This window comes from Magnolia sinica, chromosome 2, assembly GCF_029962835.1.
Source record: "Magnolia sinica isolate HGM2019 chromosome 2, MsV1, whole genome shotgun sequence".
Lineage (NCBI taxonomy): Eukaryota > Viridiplantae > Streptophyta > Magnoliopsida > Magnoliales > Magnoliaceae > Magnolia > Magnolia sinica.
The window spans coordinates 22524408-22551567 of NC_080574.1; the positions used below are offsets into that span (position 1 = coordinate 22524408).

General features: G+C 38.8%; 1 protein-coding gene and 1 long non-coding RNA gene across 2 annotated transcripts; one reads left to right on the forward strand and one right to left on the reverse strand.

Annotated features, from left to right (window-relative positions):
* The first annotated feature begins 1412 nt into the window (after window positions 1-1412).
* Window positions 1413-3768, forward strand: LOC131236629 (NAC domain-containing protein 2-like). The gene is made up of 3 exons (XM_058233934.1): window positions 1413-1654; window positions 1748-2022; window positions 2865-3768. Exons 1-3 carry the CDS (start codon window positions 1495-1497, stop codon window positions 3330-3332), a joined length of 903 nt encoding a protein of 300 aa, XP_058089917.1. The 5' UTR covers window positions 1413-1494; the 3' UTR covers window positions 3333-3768.
* LOC131236630 (uncharacterized) lies at window positions 2625-2911 on the reverse strand. Its single transcript, XR_009166813.1, has 2 exons — window positions 2791-2911; window positions 2625-2706 (listed from the first exon to the last, which is right to left on the reverse strand). It is a non-coding gene; the product is annotated as an uncharacterized LOC131236630 (long non-coding RNA).
* Window positions 3769-27160: the final 23392 nt, after the last annotated feature.

Genomic DNA, 27160 nt, shown 5'->3' on the forward strand with positions numbered 1-27160 from the left:
CCACAACCTTGGTTTGGAACTGTAGTTCAAAAGTGTGGTCGCCTTAGACGTAATGCCATTACATCGAGACTCTGCCCATTGATTTCTCCAAGTCGGCCCTTGTTGGACTCGGCTCAAATTTTCTCATAACATATATATATATATATATATATATATATATATATATATATAGACATTGAAGTTCAAATGGACCATACCACAGGGAAGTAGTGGAGATTGAATTCCTACTATGAAAACTTCCTAAAGCCTTCTGTGATGTTTATTTGCCATCCAACTTGTTTATACGTTCACATAGACCTGTATGATGTTTATATGCAATCTTCATAAGGTCACTCCTATTGGGATGAATTGAAAACACAAAAAGATTAGCCTCGTCCAAAAGTTGGGTGCTCCTAGGAATGCTGTCATTTTAAAATAAATTTAAAATCACTTATAACTTTTAGCATTAACCATTAAGCCAAAAGAAAAAAACTTGAAAAAAAAATCAGTGCCAATCTAAATTAAGCGGTTAATATTTTAAATTTATTAAATAGTCTAAATATTAAAAAAAAAATTTAAATCACTTAAAACAACCCCTTTTAAATATAAGTGTAAAAAATAAGTTTCACTAATCAGGCCTCAAATAGAGAAATGCTTACCATTAAAACTTGATTTTTTTATGCCATCTAAACCATTCGTAAGTCCTTACCAGCAGAACCGAAAATTTAGAAATATTATTCTCATCCCAAACGTTTTGTGTCTCCGCGTCTCAAGGGAAGAACTTCAATCCTCACGGTTTTATGTCATTTGGCTAGCTTGAGCTCATGCCCTGACATGATAGTTTAAAATGGACGGAGGGAGTGGGTTTAGTGTCTAAGTTCCTGTGCTAGGAAGTTAGGTGGGGCCCACAGTGATATTTGCAGGAATCCATCCCATCCATTAATTTTGCCAGCTTCTTTTAAATCCTCAAACAAAAGTGAGGCCGATCCTTAAACTCAGGTGGGCCAGAAATCCATACTGTTCAAACCTTCAATCCACCCAAGTGACGCAATCTCAGTGCCAGACTCGCGCGCACGCTGACGTGTACGCTTCATCCACAGCTGACGGGCGGCTCACCTCCATCGAGGAAGAGCATCCGTCCAATTTCCACAGCGAGACCGTTGGCTAATCTCGACACGTGTTAACCCGTCCAAAACTCATGACGTAAGCAGTGACAGAATCAGGAACCCCAAGTCGACGCCAAGTGGCACAGCAGCGGCTCAACACCGGCCACGTGTTCCCCTACGGTCAACTTGGGTCCGTCGGCTAAGTGGGCGGTCAGGCCCACGTGTATTTCTAGAAACCACCAGCCGACCTTGACACGTGGCAGAATCATCTCTTTTCTTTCCTATAAATGGCATACCTCCTTCCGTTTTCCAAGTTTCAACCACTGATTCTCGGCCGAGCCTATCCTAACCCAAGTAGAACAGAGGAGGATTAGATTAGAGGAGGGGCAGGAAAGTAGTTACCAGCAAAATGACGTCCGATTTGCAGATGCCTCCGGGTTTTAGATTCCACCCGACAGATGACGAGCTGGTAATGCACTACCTCTGCAGGAAATGCGCATCTCAGCCTATCTCTGTTCCTATAATTGCAGAGATCGATCTCTACAAATACGATCCATGGCAGCTTCCTGGTAAATACTTGAAAATCCGAGATGAACTTCATTCGTGGGTAGTTTTTTATTAGCTTATAATTACAAAATTGCCCTTCTTTGTGTTATGTACAGGCATGGCTCTTTATGGAGAAAAGGAGTGGTATTTCTTCTCTCCAAGGGACCGTAAGTACCCGAACGGGTCCAGACCGAACCGAGCGGCTGGAACCGGGTACTGGAAGGCTACAGGTGCTGATAAGCCAATCGGGCACCCGAAGCCCGTTGGGATAAAGAAGGCATTGGTATTTTATGCTGGAAAGGCACCCAAGGGAGAGAAAACGAATTGGATCATGCACGAGTATAGGCTGGCCGACGTCGATCGAACGGCTAGGAAGAAGAACAGCTTAAGGGTATGTGTAATTGGCTTAGCAGTAATAAGATTTTCGGCGAGTATATAGCCGAAGAACATACAATAGAACCGATTCCTTACAAAGATGGACCCGATTTGGTTAAGGGCGTAAGCGGGTCCCCGAACATGCAAACCCATATCGTGTGCGTGGGCCCCACATACTAGAGTCACGTGGGTTGATCCAATCGTGCAAGTGGTAGCTGGTAGGCGGGGGATGTTATTTGATACTCTGGCGGAATATGATGCTGGATACGCAGGCGCTCAGAAATTGTGCGGAAGCGCATGTTTTCTCAAATTGAGCAGACTAATTTGTGGAGCCCACTATTAGTAAGTCTCAGTCCCATAATTAGTTCGATTGAACAAACGTGGACAGCTTAATTTGAATTATTTGTGTGCAATATCTGCAACTTTTTAAGTGCGTGCGTATCATCTGTCACACTCTGGTAGAGTACCGTAGCTTTTCTCTTTGTAAAATTGTCTAGCTTTTCTCTTAGTAAAATTGTCTTCTATCCCAAGGGATCCGCACCTATTCGCTTTTAAGTGCGCGTGTATCATCCGTCACGCCAGAGTACCAAAGCTCTTCTCTTTCTGAAATTATCCCCATTCAGGGGATCTGAACCTATCACTCTCCTTTTTAGTGATTAGGACCTCGACGGATCAGAACCGTTCAATCAGTGGACCCCCACTACGTTTACCACGCTGCTGGGCTTTTCGACATTATAATACATGAGGCCCACCAATCATGGGTGGTGATTAACAAAGGTCCCACTAAATGAACGGTTGCCATCCGATGAATTACTAGATGGAACATCTAAATGACACTCTTTACATGGGATTTTGCAGCTGGACGATTGGGTGCTATGTAGAATCTACAACAAAAAGGGTGCTTTGGAGAATAAGCATCCAATCACGGGTAAAAAGTCCAAGAGCAACTACTCGGGTACAGAAGCCCAAGAGCAGAAACCCGAAATTCAGACCCGCGGGCAGCCACAACCGGTAACGCCGATGATGACCGATTTCGCCTGTTTCGACTCGTCCGACTCCATACCTCGTCTGCATACCACGGACTCCAGCTGCTCGGAGCACGTGCTCTCCTCCGAGTTCACGTGCGAACGGGAGGTGCAGAGCGAGCCCAGGTGGAAGAGAGAATGGGAAAGGCCCCTCGACATTCCCATTAATAACATGGATGCCATCGCCGGCAGTGCCAGAAATGACTTGAATCCTTTCTCCCAATTCGATACCGTACAGCTTTCCCCTGTTTTCGTGGACCCTTATCCGGACATGTTCATGTACCTGCAGAAGCCGTTCTGAAGGTGGGACCTACATATTTTCCTGGGTCCCACAGATTCTTTCTCGCACATGTGCGAGCAATGATAGCCGTTTGTTATGTTGGTCAATGCAATGTAAGTGGACCCGCGCAGTAGAACGGGCTAAAGTCCGTGCGTGCGCGCGAGCTGTGTTGGAACGTTAGGTATTCGTTTGTATCTTATCTATTCATGGAGCTGCCAATCGGGTGATCCAACGGCTGAGATCATTTGTAGTCCAGTGGGAAGTGGTGTACATGCGCATGTTAGATTTTCCTCGTGCCACTACTCATGTATAGATGAGTACATGCATGTACATACGTAGTCTTTAGGTCCTCAGTATCTTCTTATTTATACAATTGTAACAATGTCAGTCCCTGGTACGGAAGTATTTCTGGCCGTCAGATGGGGGCACAATATGGACTGCGATTGATTTATCTTTACCTGTTCTTTTTTTCTTTTTTTTTCTTTTTTTTTTCTATTTGTGGGCCACTAATTAGTCCTGATATTTGAGAAGGAAGGGCATTAAAAAAGTGGGATCTTTACATAAGATTAATGGATCTAGCGCAAATGGACGGCCGCGAGTAGGGGTTGTGTTCACATCCAAACATTGAATTGTAAGGCGTTACTTCCACGCCACGCATGTTTTTCTTTTTCTCCCAAAATGCTACAAAACATCATTTTCGGAGCAGAGCTGGAAAGGCATATTCATGAAGCGGATGGGAGGAATTCTACACGACGGGACAAACTTGTATTTATCTCAATCACTTTCTTCTTTGGTGGGCGGACATAATAGATGGGTCTAAATCATTGATTGGACTTTTCCATTGCGATGAATGCAGAACCTTCATTTTCCATCTATTGAATTTGATGACTAAGATCATTGGATCAAACTGATTTTTGGGATAGAGGGATGGTAATTAAATGTGGGCCTCACATGATTTACAATTTTTGGGCTATATCTATTTTGTTAATAATATGGATATGTTATTTCCTTAATTTGATGGTTGGGATGATGAGATCTAATTAACTTTTAAGGAGGGATGGTCAATCGAAGGTAGGCCGAACATGATGGACGGCCTAAATCAATTATTACACATTTTCAAATGTAATAAAGATTTTTTATTCATTGATTGAAATTTTAACATTAGCATGTGAGAGTGACTTGTTGGATGAATTGGCAATTAAAGGCTCCTCCATATGATGTACAATAATTATGCCCATTTGCTAATTGTGGATTGGATGGTTAGGATGGCGCAATCAAAAGCGAATTTTTGGCCACTGAAGGTGTTCAAAAAAACTTGATGGATGGTCCAAATCAATAGTCAATCAATCATTGTGCATAATTAGTTGGTTATGATCGTCTAATCAAAGTCACTTCTAAGAAGCATGTCCAATCAAAGGTGGCCCCATGTAAAAGGGGCCCTGCAACCTTAGCCATTGACCTACTGGTTTAGAATTATATGTTAAAAATGTTGCCAGAGTGAGGGGAGCAATCAAAGGTGGGACACATGATTGATAATTAAATCAATGATCAAATATTTAAAAATTTCAATATGATCAATTAATTCTTCTTCTTGTTTTTCTTTTTCTTTTTGTTGTTTATGGAGGTTATAATTGTGGTCCACAAAATGTCAACCATTTATTCACCGTGTAGTCCAGTTGATAAATGGCTTAGATCTCTCATATATGCTAAACACTTTCAAATAGATGTCTTAAATAAATCTTATAGTGAAAACAAATTTTGTGTGCTTATCAGAAGTAAAGCCTTATGGTAACATTGTCACTATATACATTGAGTTCATGGGTCGGTCCTGGTGGTGGTGGCTAACAGTGAAGTGTGATCTGACAGTAGAGTGTACTAACAAGTTAACAGAAGACCAAAAAAAAAAAAAACAACCTTGTCACTCTATGAAGGGAAACTTTTATTACTATTTGCTTGAAAGAGGTAAAATTATTATTGTTTCACTTAAGACATGAAATTATTATTGTTTCACTTAAGACAATCTTTATGGTAATCTACAAGTCCGATATCAGGCATGAACAAGAGTTTATTTTTATTGGAAAAGGATTACAGGCAATCCACCTCCAATGTGCATGTGAGAAATGAGTCTCTCTCTCTCTCTCTCTATATGTATATATATATAAAAGGAGATATGCTTGGAGTTTTGGATTTGCATTATTTTTGAGACTGTGTCCTAAATGATGAGGCAAAACTTGGCGTTTTGGATTTGCATTATTTTTGAGACTGTGTCCTAAATGATGAGGCAAAACTGATGAACAGTGGATTTCTAACAAACATAAGAGTGGACAATACATAGCTTCTTGATTTCACTTACATGTTTTGACGTGTGGATCTCCTATAGGCCCTATGGTGATAGATGTATTAGATCCACACCGTCCATGTTTTGGGATCATTTTATTGAATGAGCTCAAAAATGAGACAGATCCGCATCAAGTAGATCACACCACAAGAAACCGTCTTAATTATATGCCCGCCTTTGAAAACTTCTTGGGGACGCAAGAGGCTTGGATCAACTTGATATTTGTGTTTTTCCTTCATCTAAGAGTGTGTGACCAGACCAACAGCTTAAATGACAAATAAGCATCATGGTAGGCCTTAGCAAGGTTTCAACAGCCTGCGTTTAATATGCATTGCTTTTAGTGGTGTTGTCCTGAGTTCTGAATTTACCTCATTTTTGACCTCATGCCCTAGACCAGCTTGAAAAAATGGATGGACAGCATGGATTTAACACATACAGCATGGAGGCCCACAATATCCCCACTTCGAGAGATTTCTTTGCTATGTATGAAAGAAAATCATATATATTTATATATTTCTCGTTTGAAGATTTAGAATTTCCCCAAGGAGATATGAGCTAGTGTCAGAACATAGACGGGCGGATTGGCTGGTGGACCACACAGCGATATAGCTGGTGTGGGTACGTGTAGTGCGAAGCTAGCGATGCGAATGGTATGAACGGTACAAAGGAGATCAAAGTTACATGGCCCTAAAATGATGTATTTATTATATCCACACTGTTCATCCATTTTTGAGATCATTTTAGAGGATGAGCCAAAAAAAAGAATCATATTGAAAGCTCAACTGGGCCACACCACAAATAGCAGCAGGATAACGATTTTCACCATTAAAACATTCATAGGCCTTTTTATTTTCCATCCAATCTGTTCATAAGGTCATAAAGACTTGGATGAAGAGGAAAAACAAGTATCATATTGATCCAAAACTTCTGTAACCCCCAAAAGGGTTTCAATGGTACACGTTCAATCCTCCACTGCCTTTTGCAGTGTGGTTCACTTGATCTTTACATCTGTCTTATTTTTCAGCTCAATGCTTAATACTAGCTCGGCAAATGAACGAACGGTTTGGATGTAACACATACCTCATGATGGGACCCACAGAACTTGCTGATGGGTTGACATGGCTTTTCTTAGATGACATCAGCTAATGTCAGCACCTCAGACATGGACCAATAATAACGCATGACAAAAGCATTTGCCTGTGTCCTCGACACAGACAAACCGCACGAATTCTCCATGCCTTCAAATGCATGCAAATTACCATTCGTACGAGCTGCCTGAGGCCCAGATGTGAGGTGTGAGTGGAATCAAAACCGTGAATCTAGTCTGACTCTTTATGCTCATCGTACTTACGAGAATCACTGCCATCCAAAAAGTCCTTTCTGACTAGGGCTGTCAATGGGCTGGGCTCCCGCTGTCAAGATCAAAATTTTGAATAACCTCTACTTGGTTTTTTTTTTTTTTTTTTTTGGGTTGTGTACTGAGTAACTTCGTATGCTGTTGGGCCCACCCTGATTTATGTGTTTTATCAGCCCTGTCCATTCATTTTGATAGATAATTTTAGAGCTTGAGTTAGAAAATGAAGCATATCCAATGTTCACATAACTGGAAACAGAGTGAATTGATCGCCTACCATCTAAAAATTCTTAAAGCTTGAAATTTTGGTTCAAGTTGATATTTGTGCTTTCCTCTGTCCATATCCATCTCATTTTATGAATAGGTTGAATGACAAATAAATATCATACTAGGCCCTAGGAAGGTTTCAATGATGAAAATTATTATTCCCACTGTTTCATGTGATATGGTACACTCGAGCTTTGGATATGCTTCAATTTCTTGTTCTAACTCCTGAAATGAGCTGCAAAAATGGATGGACCAGAGGTAGGTCTTGCCCTAGATTTTGAATTGTTTTGGATTAGACTGTTGGGCCAGCCCTATTCAAAATTTCATTTTCTTTTTGGGTCCAAGCCCAGTGCATTGCATGTGTGACTGAATAGAGTGATCAATGCACAGGGAATGAATCATCTGCTTGCCACAAGTAAAAAAATCTTATTTTCCTACATCGTGTTTAATCCATGTAATTATTGAAATTGTCAACATTGTACATTAAATGTAGTGTGTGATGATGTGGCCCAATCAGATTACAATAAACAGGATTTTCCTGCTTGTGGTAGCCTAGGATACAGTCATGCATTGAACCAATGTATCACCCGAACTAAGCCCAGTGTCTACGGACGCGGATTGCCTGCCAAAGCCTATCAAAGCAACTTCGAACTACGGCTAGTTAGGTGGGGCCACCGTGATGTTCCGGAGAAATCCACTCCATCCATCCATTTTGCCCCGAAAATGATTAGATCCCAAACTCTAATGGGCTGCACATCAGGAAACAGTGAGATTGAACGTCCATCGTTGAAACACTTTATGAGCTACGGAAGTTTTATGTCAGGCTAATATTTTTTATATTTTCAGCTCATCCCAGTAAAAAGGACCTTACGAGTGGTATGGATGGCATATAAACATCGCAATGGAACCCAAGAGAAGTTTCAACGGTAGGCATATCCTTAACCACTTTTCTCAGTTGTGCAGACCACTTTGGTCTATGTCCTAACATAATCTGACAGGGTTCAGCAACATCATGGTATGCCCTAACTAGCTCTTGGTTGCAGCATGTTCCTGAAAAGCCTTTTCCAGGCACAGCAGCTGGAAAAGCCCCGTATCCCACCATAACGCATGTGTTTTATCCGCATCATTTATCCATTTTTTGAGTTGATTTGATGACATGCAACAAAAAACAAGGAAGATCTAAATGGTCCACTTGAGATTTGGATACATTTCATTTTCAGAACCGTGCCCTAAAATGGTGGAAACTAATGAACAACTTGGATATACAACACAGCCATTAAGTTTATTAATGGCCCGACTGTCAGGGTAACACCTACAAACGGTGTTTCGGGTAATGCCGAATCCGCTAGTGAGACCCGGACTCAACCAAGACAGTGCAGCCCTTACCAGGGGCCCACCTTGATGTATGTATTATATATCTACGCCATCCATTCATTTTTTCAGATCATTTTTTATCATTGTTCCAGAAATTAAGTAGATCCAATTTCAGGTGGACCATTTCATAGAAAATAGATGTGATTGACCATGAATAGGCTACAAAAGTTTTGGATCAAGTTGTTATTTGGTTTTTTACCTTCATCCAGGCTTACGTGACACTATCAACAGATTGGATGGAGAATAAACGTTATGGTGCGCCCGAAGAAGTTTTTAATGGTTAACCGTTCAATCACCACTGTTTCCTTGCACGTGATTAGGTGGTATATGTACAGAACAGCGGGCCCCATGAAGGTTTCAATGACGGTCTTCCACGTCCCTGCGGTGTGGCCCACTATACCTTCAAACATGAGCTGTGATGATGGACGAAGTGGATGTCCAGTCACAACAGGGTGGTAAGATGCAAGGACCCGGATGCGGCGGTGTCGCCCACACCACCCCCTGGCGGTGTCGTAGTGATGTGTTGGTCGCTGTGGGCCCACTTTGATATATGTGTGTTATATCCACGCCGTCCATCCGTTTTTCCAGATAATTTTAGTGGAAAAGTCCAAAATTGAAGTAATCTGAATCTCAATTGGACCACACCACAGGAAACAGTGGGGATAGGATATTCACTGTTGAAACCTTCCTGAGGCCCACTGTAATGTTTATTTTCCATCCAACCTGTTAATAAGATCATAAATATCTGGATGAAGGGAAAAAAATATATCATCTTGATTCAAAACTTTTGTTGTACACAAGAAGTTTTTAATGGTGGGCACTCAATCACCTCTGTTTCCTGTGGTGTGGTCCACTTGGTAAAAACGGATGGACAGCATGGATATAAAACATATACATCAAGATGGCCCCACAGCGCCCCACAAGCCTGTTTGGCCGGACCGATCCATGGTATTAGGAGGGATAGGATCGGGATATCTCAGGATATGCATGATGAGCCAAACAGAACCAGTGAACCTACCATCATTACCTTAAAATTGATCTCATCCCTTGGTTGGACTATGATTGGAAGGGAAAATCCCGGGATATGCCGGGCGTGCCAAACGGACCCAGTGAACTTGTCCTGGGATATAGCAATCCCACGGATCTTTTTCCAATCCACTAACACCACCATCATTACCTTAAAATCCATCCCATCCCTCCTAATCCCATGGGATTCGCCCGGCTAATCAGAGTATGGTCCATCTAAGATTTGGATCTTCTTCATTTTTTATTTTTTATTTTAATATAATGCCCTAAAATGATCTGAAAAAACGGATCCTAGATACGGAATACATATATCAAGGTGGGCCCCACGGTAAGGGCCGCACCGTCTATGTTGAGTCCAGGGTCTCACCTAAGGATTATGGAATCAGGCCTATAATGAAGTGGCACGTCTAATGGATGGATTAGATGGCACTCATAAACGATGGTGGGCTCCACTGCTCCAATTTATGGTAACCAAAGTGGTGTATGATCATACCACAGGGAAATTGAAAAGGGAAAGCTATATGGATGGTGGGCCACCACAACCATTCACTCGTCATAATCGGTGTAGATACCATGGACAGCTATATGGACGGTGATTGAGATACCTGATTCGACCGTAGATGATAATTGTTGAAGTTGCTGGAGAAGACGATATCGTCGGTACTCGTGTCTTCCGCTCACTGTCACCGTCCGTTTGATAGGGTTATGGCTGTTAAAAATGGGTAAGGAGAGAGTGAACCAACGTACAATATATATACTCTGATTAGCGGTGGAAAACCATATATATGTTGGATTGCACCGCCGAATTCATCTCCTTCACGTTTCCTTCATAGAGGGAGAAGGCCATCCGAACTCTTTCTCTGTAAAGAGAGATGAGTATGGTACTACAAGAGCGCATCAAAGAGTTGTACAAACCACACTTGTGTGAGCCCCACTTAATGTCAATCCAACAATCAAAGCCGTCCATTCCACTGCCCACGTGAATAATGACTGCCCATAATTCCTGTATAATTAACAATGAGCTCCGTATGCACCGAGTGAAATCTGAATCGTGTGATGGGTACCGAATGGTGTAATGGGTATTGCAGAAATGCTAAGAACCCATGCTTGTCTAATCATCAGATGGGCCACGGATTAAAGTTGAATGTATGCTCGGTCATGATTTTCTATCTAACCATATAGGTTCCTTGTAATGACGTGGCCTTAGTAGTCATTCAATTTGTCTAATTTATGGTACGGAGTGATCAAATTGCATATGACTTTCTTGTAGCATGAGGTCACATAAACCTCATGTGGATTGACAGTTGGGTGTACTAACAGGCTAACACCCCAAAAATAAAAAAATATATAAAAAAAGAAGAAGAAGAAGAAGAAGGTTACATAAACCTCATGTGGGGCCATGTGATTTTTGTAATATTGTTTGTTCCAAAATATAGGAAAATCATATCACGGTGCATATTAAATTACGTGGCATATTTGATATCTTTGGCGATGTGCTAAATATATCAAAGATAGATCAGTTTTTTGAAAGATCCTCATTGTTTAAGTTATTTTGGATAAGAAATAAGAACATATGTTTGAGGACATGTTAATAATGTGGGTATTCAATGAAGGGAAAATTATGATCAAGGAAAAGTAGCCGGTCTTTCATAACTGGTTACACGTGAAGTCACCATGTGGACAAGTGGTTATTTTCACACCTCTCGCATTAAAGGCTATAAATAATAGAGAGGAACCCAATCTAGAGGATACAAAATGAAACTCATAATCAATCTATCAACTAGCGCAACTTTATATATCTTAACTTACAATCTCTGTTACTCATCAGTAGTGGGATGCTTAATCTCCCTAAGTAGTTTAGTTGAAGTTGACAAAAAAACAACACAAAAATCAAAACAAAATAAAAAAGGAGGAAAAAAAAAAAAAAAAGAGCCAAACCTCTTCTAAGCTCAATCTCACCCTAAGATGAACTATATAGCCACAAAAATTCCAAAAGTTCTTAAATGATAAACATCTTGTTTCTATCTAAGATCCCAATGTAACAATTCAGTAGCTGTAATTTCCTTTCATCTGTGCCTGCATGCTAAATCTGAATAAAGACATTAGCTTTAGGATATATAATGCTCCTTGTTGTCAGGACCTAAGTATATGACCGTTTCCCAAAAACCCGAGTGTTAACCTCGAAAATTCAATGTAAATTTGAACCTCTTATCATTAATCAAAGTTAACAGCAACGAAGCTAGAGTAAACCATGCAATGAATAAAAATATTCCGATCATTTCAAAATTTCAAATGTAGCGCCCATATAGGATTTATACAATCTCAAATACAAAGTTCATATAAGTAAAAATAGGAATCGATCAACTAGTGATAGAGTTCAATATTGGCCGTAGGGACCCCGTCTAACTCTCGAGCTACCCGATCTACACTAGCAATCTAGTAAACAACATTGGCTCACTCTACACCTGCATCAACTGTTACAGTTTGATAGCATCAATGGCTATTGCAGTGAGGAGCACCCTCTAAGATTGTGCACTCATCATTCATAATCCAATATAGATCGCAAGTTATGAAATTAGATATATTAAATAGGGCATTTCATAATCATACTCATATACTCAAAATTTTAGCTAATCAACATAATCTCATCATAAGCAAAATACAATAGCAATCACAATGCAATGGGATACGTCCAGATGGTCAAATAATAAATCATACGACTTTCTATTACACCCAAAAATCACATTATACTTGAACTCTGCAAGATGGCTAGAAAATTGACAAGCGAACTTCAGCTCCACCGAAAAATTATGGTACAAGCAAAATCCATGAGGTGGATAGGAAATTAACCTTTAAACCTCTACTTCACCCAGAAATCATATTGTATGTAAACACCGCAAGTTAGCTAGAAAATCGAGCGAACTTCAGCTACACTCGAAAATCATCATATGACTAAACACCGCAAGATGAAGAGATAACCACATACAAACGTCTACTTCACTCGGAAATCATATCATATGTGAACACTGCAAGATGGCTAGGAAATCACTAACGAACACCCGATTCACCCGAAAATCATGGTACGACTGAACACCGCAAGATGAAGAGACAAGCAACATACAAACTCTAGACCACCCGAAAATCATATCATACGTGAATATCGCAAGATAGCTAGAAAATCGATAAACGAACTTCAGCTCCACTAGAAAATTATGGTACGACTAAATACTGCAAGATGGCTAGAAAACCAACATATAAACTCTAGATCACCCAAAAATCGTATCGTATATGAACACCGCAAGATGGCTAGGAAATCGCCAAGTGAACACCCGCTCCACCCGAAAATTATAATACGACTGAACACCACAAGATGGCTAGGAAACAACAAGATATGTGAATATAATCATCAAGCCACAAAAGGGCACCAACGACCCATCAAAGCCATAAAGGGCAAATAAACGATCCAAGCCACGTAGCGGTCCAAGACATATGCGCGATCCAAGTCGCGTAAGTCAAATATGGACTGCAAGATGGTGAGTTCATGACAGGTCTCATTCATTACATTACTAATCACAAATGACAGACACAGTTAATTAACAATATACGACTAAAGATAGCATGTTATCAACAAATCATTTACGCATGTTATAATTAAAGAAAGGTGTCTACCATCTAACACAATAATTCAGCCTATTCAATGTAAGGTAAGTAATTCAATTAGAGGAATCATGCCATCATATATATCCAGATTGATGAAATTAAGTGGGAAGCTCAAAGGGTGAGTCCTCACTTCTCAAGAGTTGAATTGGCTACCAATGTTGTTGAAATCGTTCGCACATGTTCACCAATCCAATCCTACCCCACATCACCATTTGTTTAGTTCGATCACCACATCATTCCCTAAGATCAATCCTAAAGATTAGATAGTGTAGGATTTGTGTATGAAACTACAACCTAGAGAGAGTAATTCGAACTCTAATACAAGATTAGCATAGTTAAACTATTACTACATTAGGATTTAAGCTAAACTCCAAAATCGACTTACTTAGATGTGTCGTGGTAGGACTCGACTTTAAATCAAGCCAAGTCGAAATCTCCAACCAGACCTTAACTCCCTTTATCTTGGATTCAACTTGAGCTCGGCTAGCCCCAATCTGAGAAGAGGTTGGTTTATTCATGACATTAAGAAGTTTTAACTCCTACCTTGTAATAAAATCGAACTATATAAGAATTGATTTGAAATGGAAGATTTCTAGCTAACATACCTTAGTCATTGATGTCAACTAATCCCGACTTGGCTTGAATCGGGTTCCCATCGTCACGTGAAATGCATGGCCGGCCAAAAAATCTCTCCGAAGATGTGTTGGATTAGATCCCAACCTAGAGTAAACCTTAATCAATGCAGACTAGGAAGGCTCCACTGAGTCAACTCCGCATTTCAACTAGGCTTCGGTTTAAACTCGGTTTTAGGCCGAGTTGACTCGGCAGCCAACAAAACTCAAGGTTCTCTCTCTCCTCCTTCTTCTCTCTCACTTTTCTTCTCTTTTCCTTCTTCCTTTCTTCCTCTTTTCTTTCTTTCTTTTCTTTTGTTTTTCTTCTATTTTTGTTGAGGTGTCTAGCAATGTCTGGACCAAGTCAATTCAGACTCAACTCTGCAGCCCCAACCTCCTCTCTCTCACTTTTCTTTCCCCCTTTTTTTTGTTTTCCACTGTCCAGCAACCCTGGACCGAGCCAGCGCCTGAGTCGCGCTTAACTCGACTGGTTCGTGTTGGTGCGACAGCGGTAGCAACAGCTGCACTTCTCTCCCCTGATTTTCCTCCTTTCTCTTCCTCTGTTTTTTTTTTTTTTTGCCCCTATTGCTAGAAATGTCCAGCAACGCCTGAACCTTGATGGAGTTCAGCTGGATGGTGATGAGGCAGCAATGGAAGATTTCCTTCCTTCTCGCAGCGTCTTTGTTCTCCTGCTGCAATGACCGATCAGCACTTGAATCGAGCTAGCGCCTGAGTCGCGCTTGACCCGACTGAGATGGGCTGGAGGAGCTTCCACCACTCGACTCTCTTTCTCCCCTCTATTTTCTTCTTCCTTACTATTTTCTTTTCTCTCTTGGACAAGGGAGGCTTGAACCGTGTCTTGATCTTGCTTGAATTGGATATCATACTATGAAATTCGTGCTCTATTTATAAGCATAGAAATCGCATCTTCGACTAGTCCTGAGGTCGATTCGACTGGTCGAAGGACTAACAAACTTTTGAGAATTTGGGTGCGATAAGATAAGACCGTTTCACGACCGGTCGAAAGACCTACTCGACCGGTTGAGTGGCCTCCACGACCGGTCATGTGGGACTCATTTTAGTTGCTAGACTTTGAGTCGAGCCTGCGGGATTGGTCAAGTACTGTTCACACGACCGATCGAGCAATCTCCAGGACTGGTCGAGGCAATAACAAAAAATTCTGAAAATAAGTAATAAACTTAGGACTAGTCGAAGATTTCTTGGACTGGTCTAGCCAGTGCTAGGACTAGTCGAACATAGTCTAAAACTAGTCGAAAAAACAGTCTATGCACTTATAAAATGACCCTACTAAATTATGTGTTCAAAATGACCTATCCTATGGTCAATCGAGGGTTATCCATACCTTATAAGCGATGTATGAACATTGAATCTTCTTTTTGCTTCAGTTGATAGTTGTTCTTTGAAGTTCACGAAGCTTGAGATCTTGAATTTAAAACACATTGAAGCTTGAGCTTGAGGTACTTGAGTTGTACTTCACCTTGAGCTTTGAGTACTAAAATAAAGACTATTGTCTTGCCTTAGATAAAGCTCTGAAACCTTGAACTTTGAAGCTTGAAAGAGTGAACTATCACATGGTGCTGTACTTGAACTTATATATCTCTTAATCTTGCATTTGAAATTCTTGAGGTAAAGACCTTTGATCTTGTACATGAGATGCACAGTATTGAATATGTAGATGAGCTACACATGACACAGATTTCAAGAGATTTTGGCACTGCAAAATTTGACAATCATAGGAGCTAGAAAACATAGTACTTAAATCTCCCCCTTTGTCAAATTTGTGACAAAACACACCTCATTAAAATAACATAAGCATTACACGCACAATAAAAAATCATGCACTAGTTATTGATATAAACCAGTCATGCACCAGTTATCAATATAAACCAATCATGCACTAGTTATAAACAGGTCAAAACAACATCTACAAATTGCATCTACTCCCCTAAAAATACTCCCCCTTACAAAAAAATAAAGGCAGTCCACAATCCACAATCCACATATCACAAGCATGATAAAATTCTCTCCCTTTTTGTCACAATATGACAAAGAAAGGAACCAATATATGATAAAGGAAGTAGATAAATAAGGAAGAATAAGAAGAGTAATGAGGAAGAAGAAAATATATGAAATAGATTGCCAAGTTAACCAAATTCATAAGCAAGCATGTTCAACCCCATAAAACCAAAGAAATCTAAGAAGATTAAAAGTTATTACAAATCACATAATTAAATACTAATCAAAACTTGATGAATGACCAGGTATGGTAGGATCAATATGATGAAGTCCACTGTTAAGGTGCCTAAGATATTTGTGCATATATTTGAATTGCATATCATGGGACACATTCATGTTTTCATCCTTCTCCTCAAGTGAGCGCAAACGCGCATCAAAGTCAAATGGCTGATAATCAAGATCATCTGCTGAATCGGATTCGATTTCATCAAAAATATCATCCATATTGATGGCATCTGGAGGCAAATCATCCTCCTCTTCATTTGCACCATCGGCTCAACTAGCACCCACATTGACTTGGCCTGGGGCCAACTTCAAATTCATCTTGTTAATATTGGAGTTGTTGAATGGTAGGTGGTGAATGAAAACTTCTCCAATAGGCATAACCACTAAACTATGGGTGGCCAACACAATCATAAGATAAGTGAATGGAATGTCATTGTGCCCTGGATGGAGACGGAACTGAATGATACAATAACATATCAATGAAGGAAGACATACAGAGGTACCAGAGATGATGGAACGAAGAATGCGAACCATGAACGTAGTGAGTTCGGTTTTGTTACCAGAACGAGGATATACATTCGAAATGAATATCCTGTGAAGGACTCTGTATCTGGGTAACAAAAACTTTGAGGCAAGCGTATTTTCAGCAGTATTCCATTCCGCGTCTATATTGTATAAATCTCTAGTGAGCATCCGCTTCTCAGTTTCAGATGGTTTTGCCACTAGAGTGCTAATGGGAATACCGTCATCATTGACAGGTAAATCCATTAATCCGGAGATAAGGTGACAGTCCACATTAATTAGTCCTTCTCTGTTTGAGATAGTGAATGTTAGATTTTCAGTAGAAAAATCAGTAATGCAAGCATACATAGCTTGCGCAATGGAGCAGTATGCAAGCTCACCCTAATGCAGAATGTTATCCCATCTTACAGACTGAAGGAGAGGATGAATATCAAACGAAGCCAAATGATCAACATTAATGAGTCGTTCTACTATAACATTGTACAACCGAATATCCTGCACATAAGTGGGATCATCTTCGAGTGACCGAAGGTGGCGCACTGTGATAGGAATCGACCTATAAGTAGAGGGACCACGAGATCTTTTCTTCTTGGCTCTACCTTCCATTTGCAACAAAGTTATTAATAAAAATGGATATTGCAAAAGAAGTAGAGTGGGTTTCCAATAGATCAAATTTTTGAGAAGAAAACCCCAAAAACTATTATAAATCAAGAAATAAATCACACCAATGATGAAAAGGGAAGGTAAATGACTTGAATCTACAAGAAAAATGAAAACAATGCACTAACCTTGAAGAAATAAAAGATGGGTTCGACCAGTCGACCTAGGAGCCATTGGAGAAGATAATCAAAATGAGGAAAAAGTGATTTTTCCACCAAATAAAGCACCCAACCCGTGGTTCATGTCTGATTGCGTACATGCTCGATCGATCGTGCCACGACTGGTCAAGTATGTACTCGACTAGTCGTGTACAGCCCAAAATGTGCAATTTTACACAAAATTTAAAATTTAAACATTTAAAATGACAAATATATACAATATGATACAAAAATACATGAATTAACAATTCATTTTACACATACCAAGATGAAATTTTAATTTAGAAAATCTGCTTTTGTCGAGCGATTTTGTGAATATGTCAGCTAGTTCATTCTCGGTAGGAATATAATCTAAGGAAATTGTCTTCTCTTCCATTAATTCACGAATGTAGTGATATCTAATGTCAATATGCTTGGTTCGTAAATGCTTGATTAGATTTTTAAAGATATTAATTACGCTTGAATTATCACAATATAAAACCATAGTATCTTGCGTAATTCCGTAATCGCTTAGCATTCTTTTCATCCATACAAGTTGAGCGCATGCATTACCAGCAGCAATGTTTTCAGCCTCAGCTGTTGAAAACAATACGGAACTTTGTTTCTTACTTAGCCAAAAAACTAAATAGTTCCCTACATAGAAACAACCACCACTGGTTGATTTTCTATCATCAATGTTACCAGCCCAATCAACATCAATGTAACCAGCTAATTGCATACTAGTATCATGTGGATACCAGAGACCAAGATTAGCTAAACTAGCGACATATCGTAAAATGTGCTTAACAGCAGTTAGATGTAATTCTTTAGGGTCAGATTGATATCTAACATAAATTCCTACGTTAAATGCAATATCAGGTCGGCTTGTAGTTAAATAAAGCAAACTACCTATCATACTGCGATACAATGTAGGATCCACACTCTTACCTGTAGAGTCTTTTGAGAGTTTTAAAGAAGTACTCATTGGAATATCAAAATTTTTTCTACTCTCAAATCCGAACTTTTTAACTAAATTCAGAGCATATTTGGTTTGAGAGATTAAAAAACCATCAGGTTGTTGTTTAACTTGCAACCCTAGAAAATAATTCAATTCTTCAACTATGCTCATTTCAAATTTAGACTTCATAAGATCTGCAAACTCAACAGTCATGTTAGCACAGGTAGATCCATAAATAATATCATCAACATAAATTTACACTATTAAAATGTGATCATTATGTTTCTTTACAAACAATGTCTTATCAACACTTCCCATTATAAAGTTATAACTTAGTAAAAATTTAGTCAACTTTTCATACCATGCCCTGGAAGTTATTTCAAACCGTAGAGTACCTTTTTTAGGCGGTAGACATGATCAGCATTCTTAGGGTCTTCAAAACTCATTATTTGTTCAACATACACTTCTTCATGCAAATTGCCATTTAAGAATGCACTCTTTACATCCATTTGGTATATTTTGAACTTTCTAAAGCATGCAATAGATATAAATAAACTGATTGATTTAAGACGAGCTACTGGGGCAAAGGTCTCATCATAATCGATGCCTTCAATTTGAGTGTACCCTTATACAACCAGCCTAGCCTTGTTTCTAATAATATTACCAAGTTCATCAGACTTATTTTTGAAAATTCATTTTGTTCCGATAATGTGTTTATCTTTCAGTCTGGGAACTAAGTACCAAACATCATTTCTGACAAAGTTTTTCATTAATAAGAGCTTCTGTTACGTTAGCCGGTTCTATCTGAGATGTAAAGCACACGTAATTACACAGATCCTCTAGTTGTTTACAAGTGCGCAAACTAGTGAGAGGGTTTTCAAGAATCTGATTAGTTGGATGGTCTTTAATAGTCCTCAGTTCAGAATTATTTTGACTTGATGAAGTATCTGGTTTATCAATTAGAAGAACTTCATCATTTTCTGAACTTGAGATAGGTGTATTCAAGTGATCACCAATAACCACATTACTGGACTCTTGAATTACACCGGTCCTATTATTAAGAACCCGATACGCTCGACTATTCAGAGCATACCCTAAAAATATCCCTTCATCACTTTTTGTATCAAACTTACTCAGATTTTCTCGGTCACGTAAAATGTAGCACTTGCTGCCAAAAACACGAAAGTATTTGACAGTAGGTTTCTTATTAAACCACATTTCATAAGCCGTTTTACCATTTGATTTTCTAATAAAAACGCAGTTAATTATATAATAAGCAGTATTGACTGCTTCAACCCAAAGATTTTTAAGGAGCTTCATACTATTTAACATTACATTTGTCATTTCTTGAAGCACTCTATTTTTTCTTTCTACTATACCATTTTGTTGTGGTGTTTTGGGTGCAAAGAATTCATGTGATATTCCTTAATCACTGCAAAACTTCTCAAAACTGCTATTCTCAAATTCTGATCCATGATCACTACGGATCTTACAGACTTGAGATTATTTTTCAGTTTGGATTACGTTTAAGTACCCTTTTTACTTCATCGAGAGTTTTTGATTTATCTCTTAAGAAGACTACCAAAGTGAACCTGGTAAAGTCATCAACAATTACCAGAATGTACTTCTTGCCACCTTAACTCTCCATTCTGGTTGGTCCAATAAGATCCATGTGGAGAAGTTCGAGCGGTTTAGATGTGGCATTGGAGTTCACCTTTTTGTGAGTACTCCTGGTTTGTTTGCCAATCTGGCATTCGCCACATATTTTGTCTACTTTCTGTATTTTGGGTAAACCTCTTATTAACTCTCTTTTGCTTAATCTATACAAGTTGTGGTATTGTACATGTCCGAGGTGCTTATGCCATAATTCTGTCTCATCGGTATGGACCATGTAGCACGATAGATTAGATGAGATTGAATCACTCACAATGTAGAAGTTTTCAGACATTTTGCAACCAGTTAATATTATAGAACCATTTTTCTTTAGAATTTCGCACCCTTGGTTAGTAAATTTTACACTATGATTTTTATCGCATATTTGAGAGATGCTTAATAAGTTGTGTTTTAACCCTTCTACATATAACATATTCTCAAATAAAGGGAGGTTAAGGAGTTAAACCGTACCTTGGCCAACAATTCTACAGTTGCTACCATCACCGAAAGTGACTGAACCATCAGTCATGTCTTTAAGATTGGTGACAAACCCTTGTCGCCTGTCATATGTCTGGAGCAACCACTATCTAGGTACCACTTTGAATGGCTCGAAGCTTTGAAAGTGGTGTGGGCAACCAAGCAAGTAACCTTAGGAACCCATTTCATTACAGTCTTGGGTTTAGGAGTATAGTTGGTCTTCATATGTTTGCAGTTGTTATAATACCGACCCATTGAGTTAGATTTTAAGAGCTCCTTAAGTAAGTCAACAATTTTTTCAGCGAAAGGATTACGATTCTGATTTTTATAGTTGATATGATTGATTTTAGGTTTTAAGGTTTGAAAAGTCTCGACATTTTTATAATAGTTTTGATTTAGACTTTTTCTTCTTAAGTTTGAAGACTCCCCTTTTACAAATTTAGGAGGAATATTCTTATCTTTAAGAGGAATACTTTTGTCGTAGCCCAATCCAAATCGATCGCCATGTTTTCTGGATCCGGATAAAGGTTTTTCTAACTTAGGATCACCTTGGGCATACCTCCAAGTGTCTTTTAAACTCAAAAGTGAAGAGACTTCTAGTTTTAGTTTTTCAATTTCAGATTTTAGGTTTTCAATAAGGGAGATTTTGAAATCTAAATCGCACTTAGTTTTTTCAAAACAATCCGAAATGTGAGATTTTTCTAAAACAAGATTATCAAAATTTTCTTTAAGTTTTGCAAACATTTATTTCTGAAGTTTTAGTTTTACAGGAATTTTACAACTTTCCTTGTATAGGGCATTATAAGCATCTTGAAGATCTTCTTCAATTTCATGATCACTAGTCAGATTTTCTTCACTAGTTGAATCATCATTATCTGAAAAGTGAACTTTGGTAAGTCATAAGGGCTTTAACTTTATTACCCGACTCGGTTTCAGAATCTTCTGACTCAGAAGAGGCTTCCAAGCAGGAAGATTCATCTCAAGTAGCCAACATACCTTTCTTTTTAAGTTTGTCCTTTTTAGGACACTTGTTCGCTAGATGCCCATATTCATGGCAGTTGTAACATTGACTGTCTTTTAAAGATTTTTAAGTTTTAGATCTAAATCTTTTCTTTTCATTAGGTTTTTGCAAATTAACCCTCTTTTTACTTTTGAAAATCTTATAAAACTTTTTAGCTAAAAGGGTCATATCATCTTCAGAATTTTCTAAATCAGAATTACTATTTTCTTGAGAAATACTTTTAAAAGATTTAAGGGCAATGGATTTACCTTTAAGAGCTTTAAAGTTTAACTCATAGGTTTGTAATGAGCCAACTAATTCTTCTACCCTCATATTATCCGTATCACGAAGTTCCTGGATCGTAGTCACCTTTGAGTTGAACCGTTCAGGCAGTAAGCGTAGTATCTTTGCACAGACTTTACTTTCTAGGATTTTATCACCAAGACCCCACATAGAGTTAACAATGTCATTTAATCTTGTATAAAAGTCCATGAAAGTTTTGCTTTCTTCCATATGTATTTTCTCAAATTTGGTTGTGAGGATTTGGACTTTAGATTTCTTGATAATTATTGTTCCCTCGCGTGTCATTTCTAAAATATCCTAGGCTTGCTTTACAATATCATGGGATATAATTCTTTTGAATTCATCCGTTGATAGTGTGCAAATGATTACATTTAGAGCCTTTGCATTAGTACTACTCTCACTTTTCTGAAGAGTGGTCCAAGAAAAATAAGGTGAGACTTTCATAGTTTTGGATCCGTCGGTACTAGTTACTTCAGTAGTAGGAGGGGTACAATTAGTCATTGTGGCTTGTCACATGCTCTCATCCATGGATTTTAAGAAAATTCTTATCCTGGCTTTCCAATAGGCATAATTGGAGCCATCAAATGGTAGAGGCCTAGTGACCGAAAGACTATTAAAATTTGACATCTTAAAAAGCTCAGATCGATTAGCTCAGAAAATTAATCCAAAAGAAATAAGAATTAAAACGATCTATTAGGCTCTGATATCACTTGAAAAGGCCAAGCTAAAAGTCCGAGAGGGGGGATGAATAGGACTATGTCAAATTAAAAAATAAACTGTAAAATTTAAACAAATATAAATAAAGATAGCAATTAAACAATCCCACAATGCAGAAATGTAAAACAACCTCAAATATACAAGTATTAAGAGGTTGATACAGATGTTGTTCTAAGGACAACCTTACACCAAAAACCAATGGCTTATGGTAGGACAACCTGATTCCTAGAACGGTCTATGTATCAAAATCTCAAACCGATACAGAAGAATAAAGAAATAAATAGCAAATAAATAAACCAAGCTATTACAACATTCTCACACTTGCATGAAAAGATTACAACATTCTCCACAAATGCATAAAAGGAAATTATAACATCCATAAAATGAAATAATCAATCAATCAATGACCACAAGACCAAAAATTATAGTGGTTCGCTTGTGCGTACACCAACTGTTTAGAAAAACAGCCACACAACTACTCCACTCCTAATATCCTCACACAGTAGATATTAGTGTTCACTAAGAAATAGGTTTTTCAAAGTTCACCTAAAACCTTCACAATTGTGTCTTTCATGTGGGCTTACACAATTCAAAAATCCTACACGCTGAGTTTTCTAGATCACCTTAGACAAACCAAAAGAAAGAGATTTTTCTAGCACTATCTCAAAGAAACCAAAAGAATGAATTTACAAAAACTGTAAAATACTTATCTAGATATTCTCCTTTTTGTTGTAGCCCGGAAGAATCAATTTAGAGTAAAAGTTCAACGTAAATGTTCAATGTTCAAACTCACTTATGAAATGGTTCTAAGTTCTAAATTGATTTTAAATTAAAATCACCTTGGGCTAGCTTGATTTGATTTTGATTCCAAGAAATGGAAAAACTTCAATCCCTCTTTCAAATAAGATTGGAATGTAGAAAATCAAAATCAAATACAAAGAAAGCTAATTAAAGAGAATATTAAATGAGAACTAAATAGCTTAAGAATATCACTAACTTATCTCTTAGAGTGGTGTCTTGATCTTGCTTGAATTGGATATCAAACTCTAAAATTCGTGCTCTATTTATAAGTACAGAAATCGCATCTTCAACTAGTCTTGAGGTCGGTTCGACTGGTCGAAGGACCAACAAACTTTTGAAAATTTGAGCGCAATAAGATAAGACCGTTCCACGATTGGTCGAAGGACTTGCTCGACCGGTCGAGTGGCCTCCACGACTGGTCGAGTCCTATCCACGACTGGTCGTGTGGGACTCATTTTAGTTGCTGGACTTTGAGTCGAGCCTACAGGACTGGTCGATCACTGTTCACACGACCGGTCGAGCAATCTCCAGGATTGGTCGAGGCAATAACAAAAAATCCCAAAAATAAGTAACAAACTTAGGACTGGTAGATGATTTCTTGGACTAGTCGAGCCAGTGCTAGGACTAGTTGAATATAGTCTAAGACTAGTCAAAAAAACAGTCTATGCACTTATAAAATGACCCAATTAAATTATGTGTTCAAAATGACCTATCCTATGGTCAATCTAGGGTCATCCATACCTTATAAGCGGTGTATGAACATTGAATCTTCTTTTTTGCTTCAGTTGATAGTTGTTCTTTAAAGTTCACGAAGCTTGAGATCTTGAATTTAAAACACATTGAAGCTTGAGCTTGAGGTACTTGAGTTGTACTTCACCTTGAGCTTTAAGTACCAAAATAAAGACTATTGTCTTGCCTTAAATAAAGCTTTGAAACCTTGAACTTTGAAGCTTGAAAGAGTGAGCTATCACATGGTGTTATACTTGAACTTGTATATCTCTTGATCTTGCATTTGAAATTCTTGAGGTAAAGACCTTTGATCTTGTACATGAGATGCACAGTCTTGAATATGTAGATGAGCTACACAAGACACAGATTCCAAGAGGTTTTGGCACTACAAAATTTGACAATCATAGGAGCTAGAAAACATAGCACTTACAAGGGCAGAGATTGATTTTCAATGGACGGCTAAGATGAACAGAGAGCTCTTCACACAGATTCATCCAGCTATGAGGGAGAATCTCTCTCTTTTTGGAAAGGAAAGAAACACACATTTTCTCCGTTTTCAGAAAGTGGTTACACATGGCCTAACTACGCTCGTGTTTGTGGTCGCATGAGTGCAAGGCATCGGGTGAAACTGGGTAGGGTTTGCATGGCTTTGGGTCCTCCAACATGTGAACGGTTTCGATCTTCAAATGGGATGCTGATGGTGGGCCACAACTCGCTGAGAACGAACTCTATCCATCCGTCTGTTTTGGCGGGAGGAGAAATTTAAAAAAAAAAAAGAATTTCTTTCCTCTTTTGCAGCTGGCGGGTCAACTGAGCTTGACCAGCTCCTACGGTCCAGTGCACAGCGAGTGTGCACTTGTTGTGCACATGCACCATGTGAAGTGGGGTCCACCATGAGGATTTCAACTAATCCATTCTGTTCATCTAATTTGTCAGCCCATATTAGGGCCCAATCTAACGAATGAGGCAGATCCAAGTCTTAGGTGGACCATATCATCTGAAACATGGCCATTAAGTGCTAGTTATCATTGATTCAGGGTAGAACATGGTACACACCTGTGATAGCACCGTTCATCTAGCTAGTGAGCCACCCAGGGCCACTTTCCATTTTAAATTATATAATAGAAATATATATACATATTTGTTTAGTATAATATATTGATAGTTATTGATAAGTATTTATTTACAATCACTAATACTTATAATGTATGTTTGTGATGCATATATAGTATTTAAAAACTAACATTATGTGATATATATTTTATATATATGGTATAATATGATAATATATAGTCAAAATTATAAAATGTAAGTGTTAATTAATATACTTCAATTATATAATAATGTGTTGGTATACGATTTATTTTATATATAGTTTAAGTAATATAAAATAACTAAGATACATAATTTGAATAATTTAAGTAACATATGTATTATTACAAATGATTATAAAAAAAAAAAATCATTTTATATTATAATATATATATATATACACATTTAAAATGAGCTATTATGGATCAACTTTTAGATAGGCCACCCATATGACTTTGAGTATAGCTTAGGTGGGCCTCATCTGGTGGTCAGTCAGATCATGTTTGTCCTCTAACATTCCCAGATTAATATAGATATACTTAGACCGACACTCTTAGAATCCAATGGATTCACAGTTGCCTCTGCCTACTGAATGGCGGGTTTTGATGATTCAGCTTTTGATATTGACAACGAACACTTGGTTTATCTATCATAGTGATTGAATTCTAGAATAGACCTCTCTTGTGATGTGATGCTCTGTTCTGGAACATAATGGATGGATGACATAATATACGAGCGAAGTTTACCCTTGACGGTGAGGGTAATTGGTCCGCTTAAGCTAGATTTGTACACATACTAAGTAGGGTTACTCGATAGCATCTGAGTACTAAAAATACGAGGTGTTACAGGATAGTTATTGTTGATGCAAAACTCTAGTTCACCCTCGCCGAGCTCCGAACACTCGCACCGAGCCCTATAAGCCTGCATAGGTGAAGGAAAAAGGAGACCCTGGCTAGAGCAGGGGACCCTCCGATGCCACAGTTAGGCTAGGAATCTGGGTCTAAGTAGTGTGGGTAGGTTTCAGATGAGAGATTTTGCGTACCTATCTCTACACATGAGTTTCCTATTTATACCATTTGATTTGAGTTAATGTGCCTGTCATTCTCGGCACGATCTTTGCCACTACGCGGAAGCTAAGCGTTTGGAGGTGTGGGCGGTTATCCTTAGATCGCACGCCAGATTTTACTCCATACGTGTGTCACTGGAGTTGATCCCTGAACGTATTCGTAGGCTTCATCTCCGTCTGAGCCAACCCTATGGTTTGAATCCATACACAGGCCAAGCCTCGCCGCTTGTCGGCAGGGATTGGGTCGGAGCTAATAGTGGAAATGTGTAATGGCTTCTTCCGGGTTCCAAGCTGATGTGAAAGCTCTACAAAAGAACTTGGAAGTTAAACCTTGGTTATTACCAGACTAGGTTAGACTAGCTGTCGCTGCCGAGTCAAGGTTCAGCTCATCGGCTTTGGTCGTTCGGCTTGTTATGGTAAGTTCACTTAGTCAGTCGAGCCGAGTAAATTCCTTCTGAGGTCGGTTCATATTTTCCCATAACAAAAGCCCCATACTCTCTAAGTTTGAGCTCAGAATCAGAGAGTAAATGTCTGGGGAAGTGAACCGGCACTCTCTTCTTAATGATGAGTCGGCAAGATTGAAACGAATTATTGTGATCGTTACTCTCTGCGATTAAGGCATTGTACTTCGATGGCGACCTTTCGGGTATGAGCCTGTGGTAGATGAACACGTGGCGGCAGTTAAGGATTTGAATCATCTGAGCGAGTGGAATGTTGTTGCGTGGATGCCGAGAGATGGAGGGTCACGCGTGCTTTAAATGCCATTCATTGCTGGCAGCATATGTGTAACGTCCTGGATTTTCACTGTTTTGGATTTCCAAAAATCCTTGAATTTTTTTAAT

What these genes read in the sequence shown, in the direction of transcription:
- LOC131236629 (XM_058233934.1), top strand. Translation starts at nt 1,495, where the DNA reads ATGACGTCCGATTTGCAGATGCCTCCGGGTTTTAGATTCCACCCGACA. An exon ending in CGATCCATGGCAGCTTCCTG is followed by an intron (nt 1,655 to 1,747) that starts GTAAATACTTGA and finishes TGTTATGTACAG; the next exon opens with GCATGGCTCTTTATGGAGAA. An exon ending in GGAAGAAGAACAGCTTAAGG is followed by an intron (nt 2,023 to 2,864) that starts GTATGTGTAATT and finishes GGGATTTTGCAG; the next exon opens with CTGGACGATTGGGTGCTATG.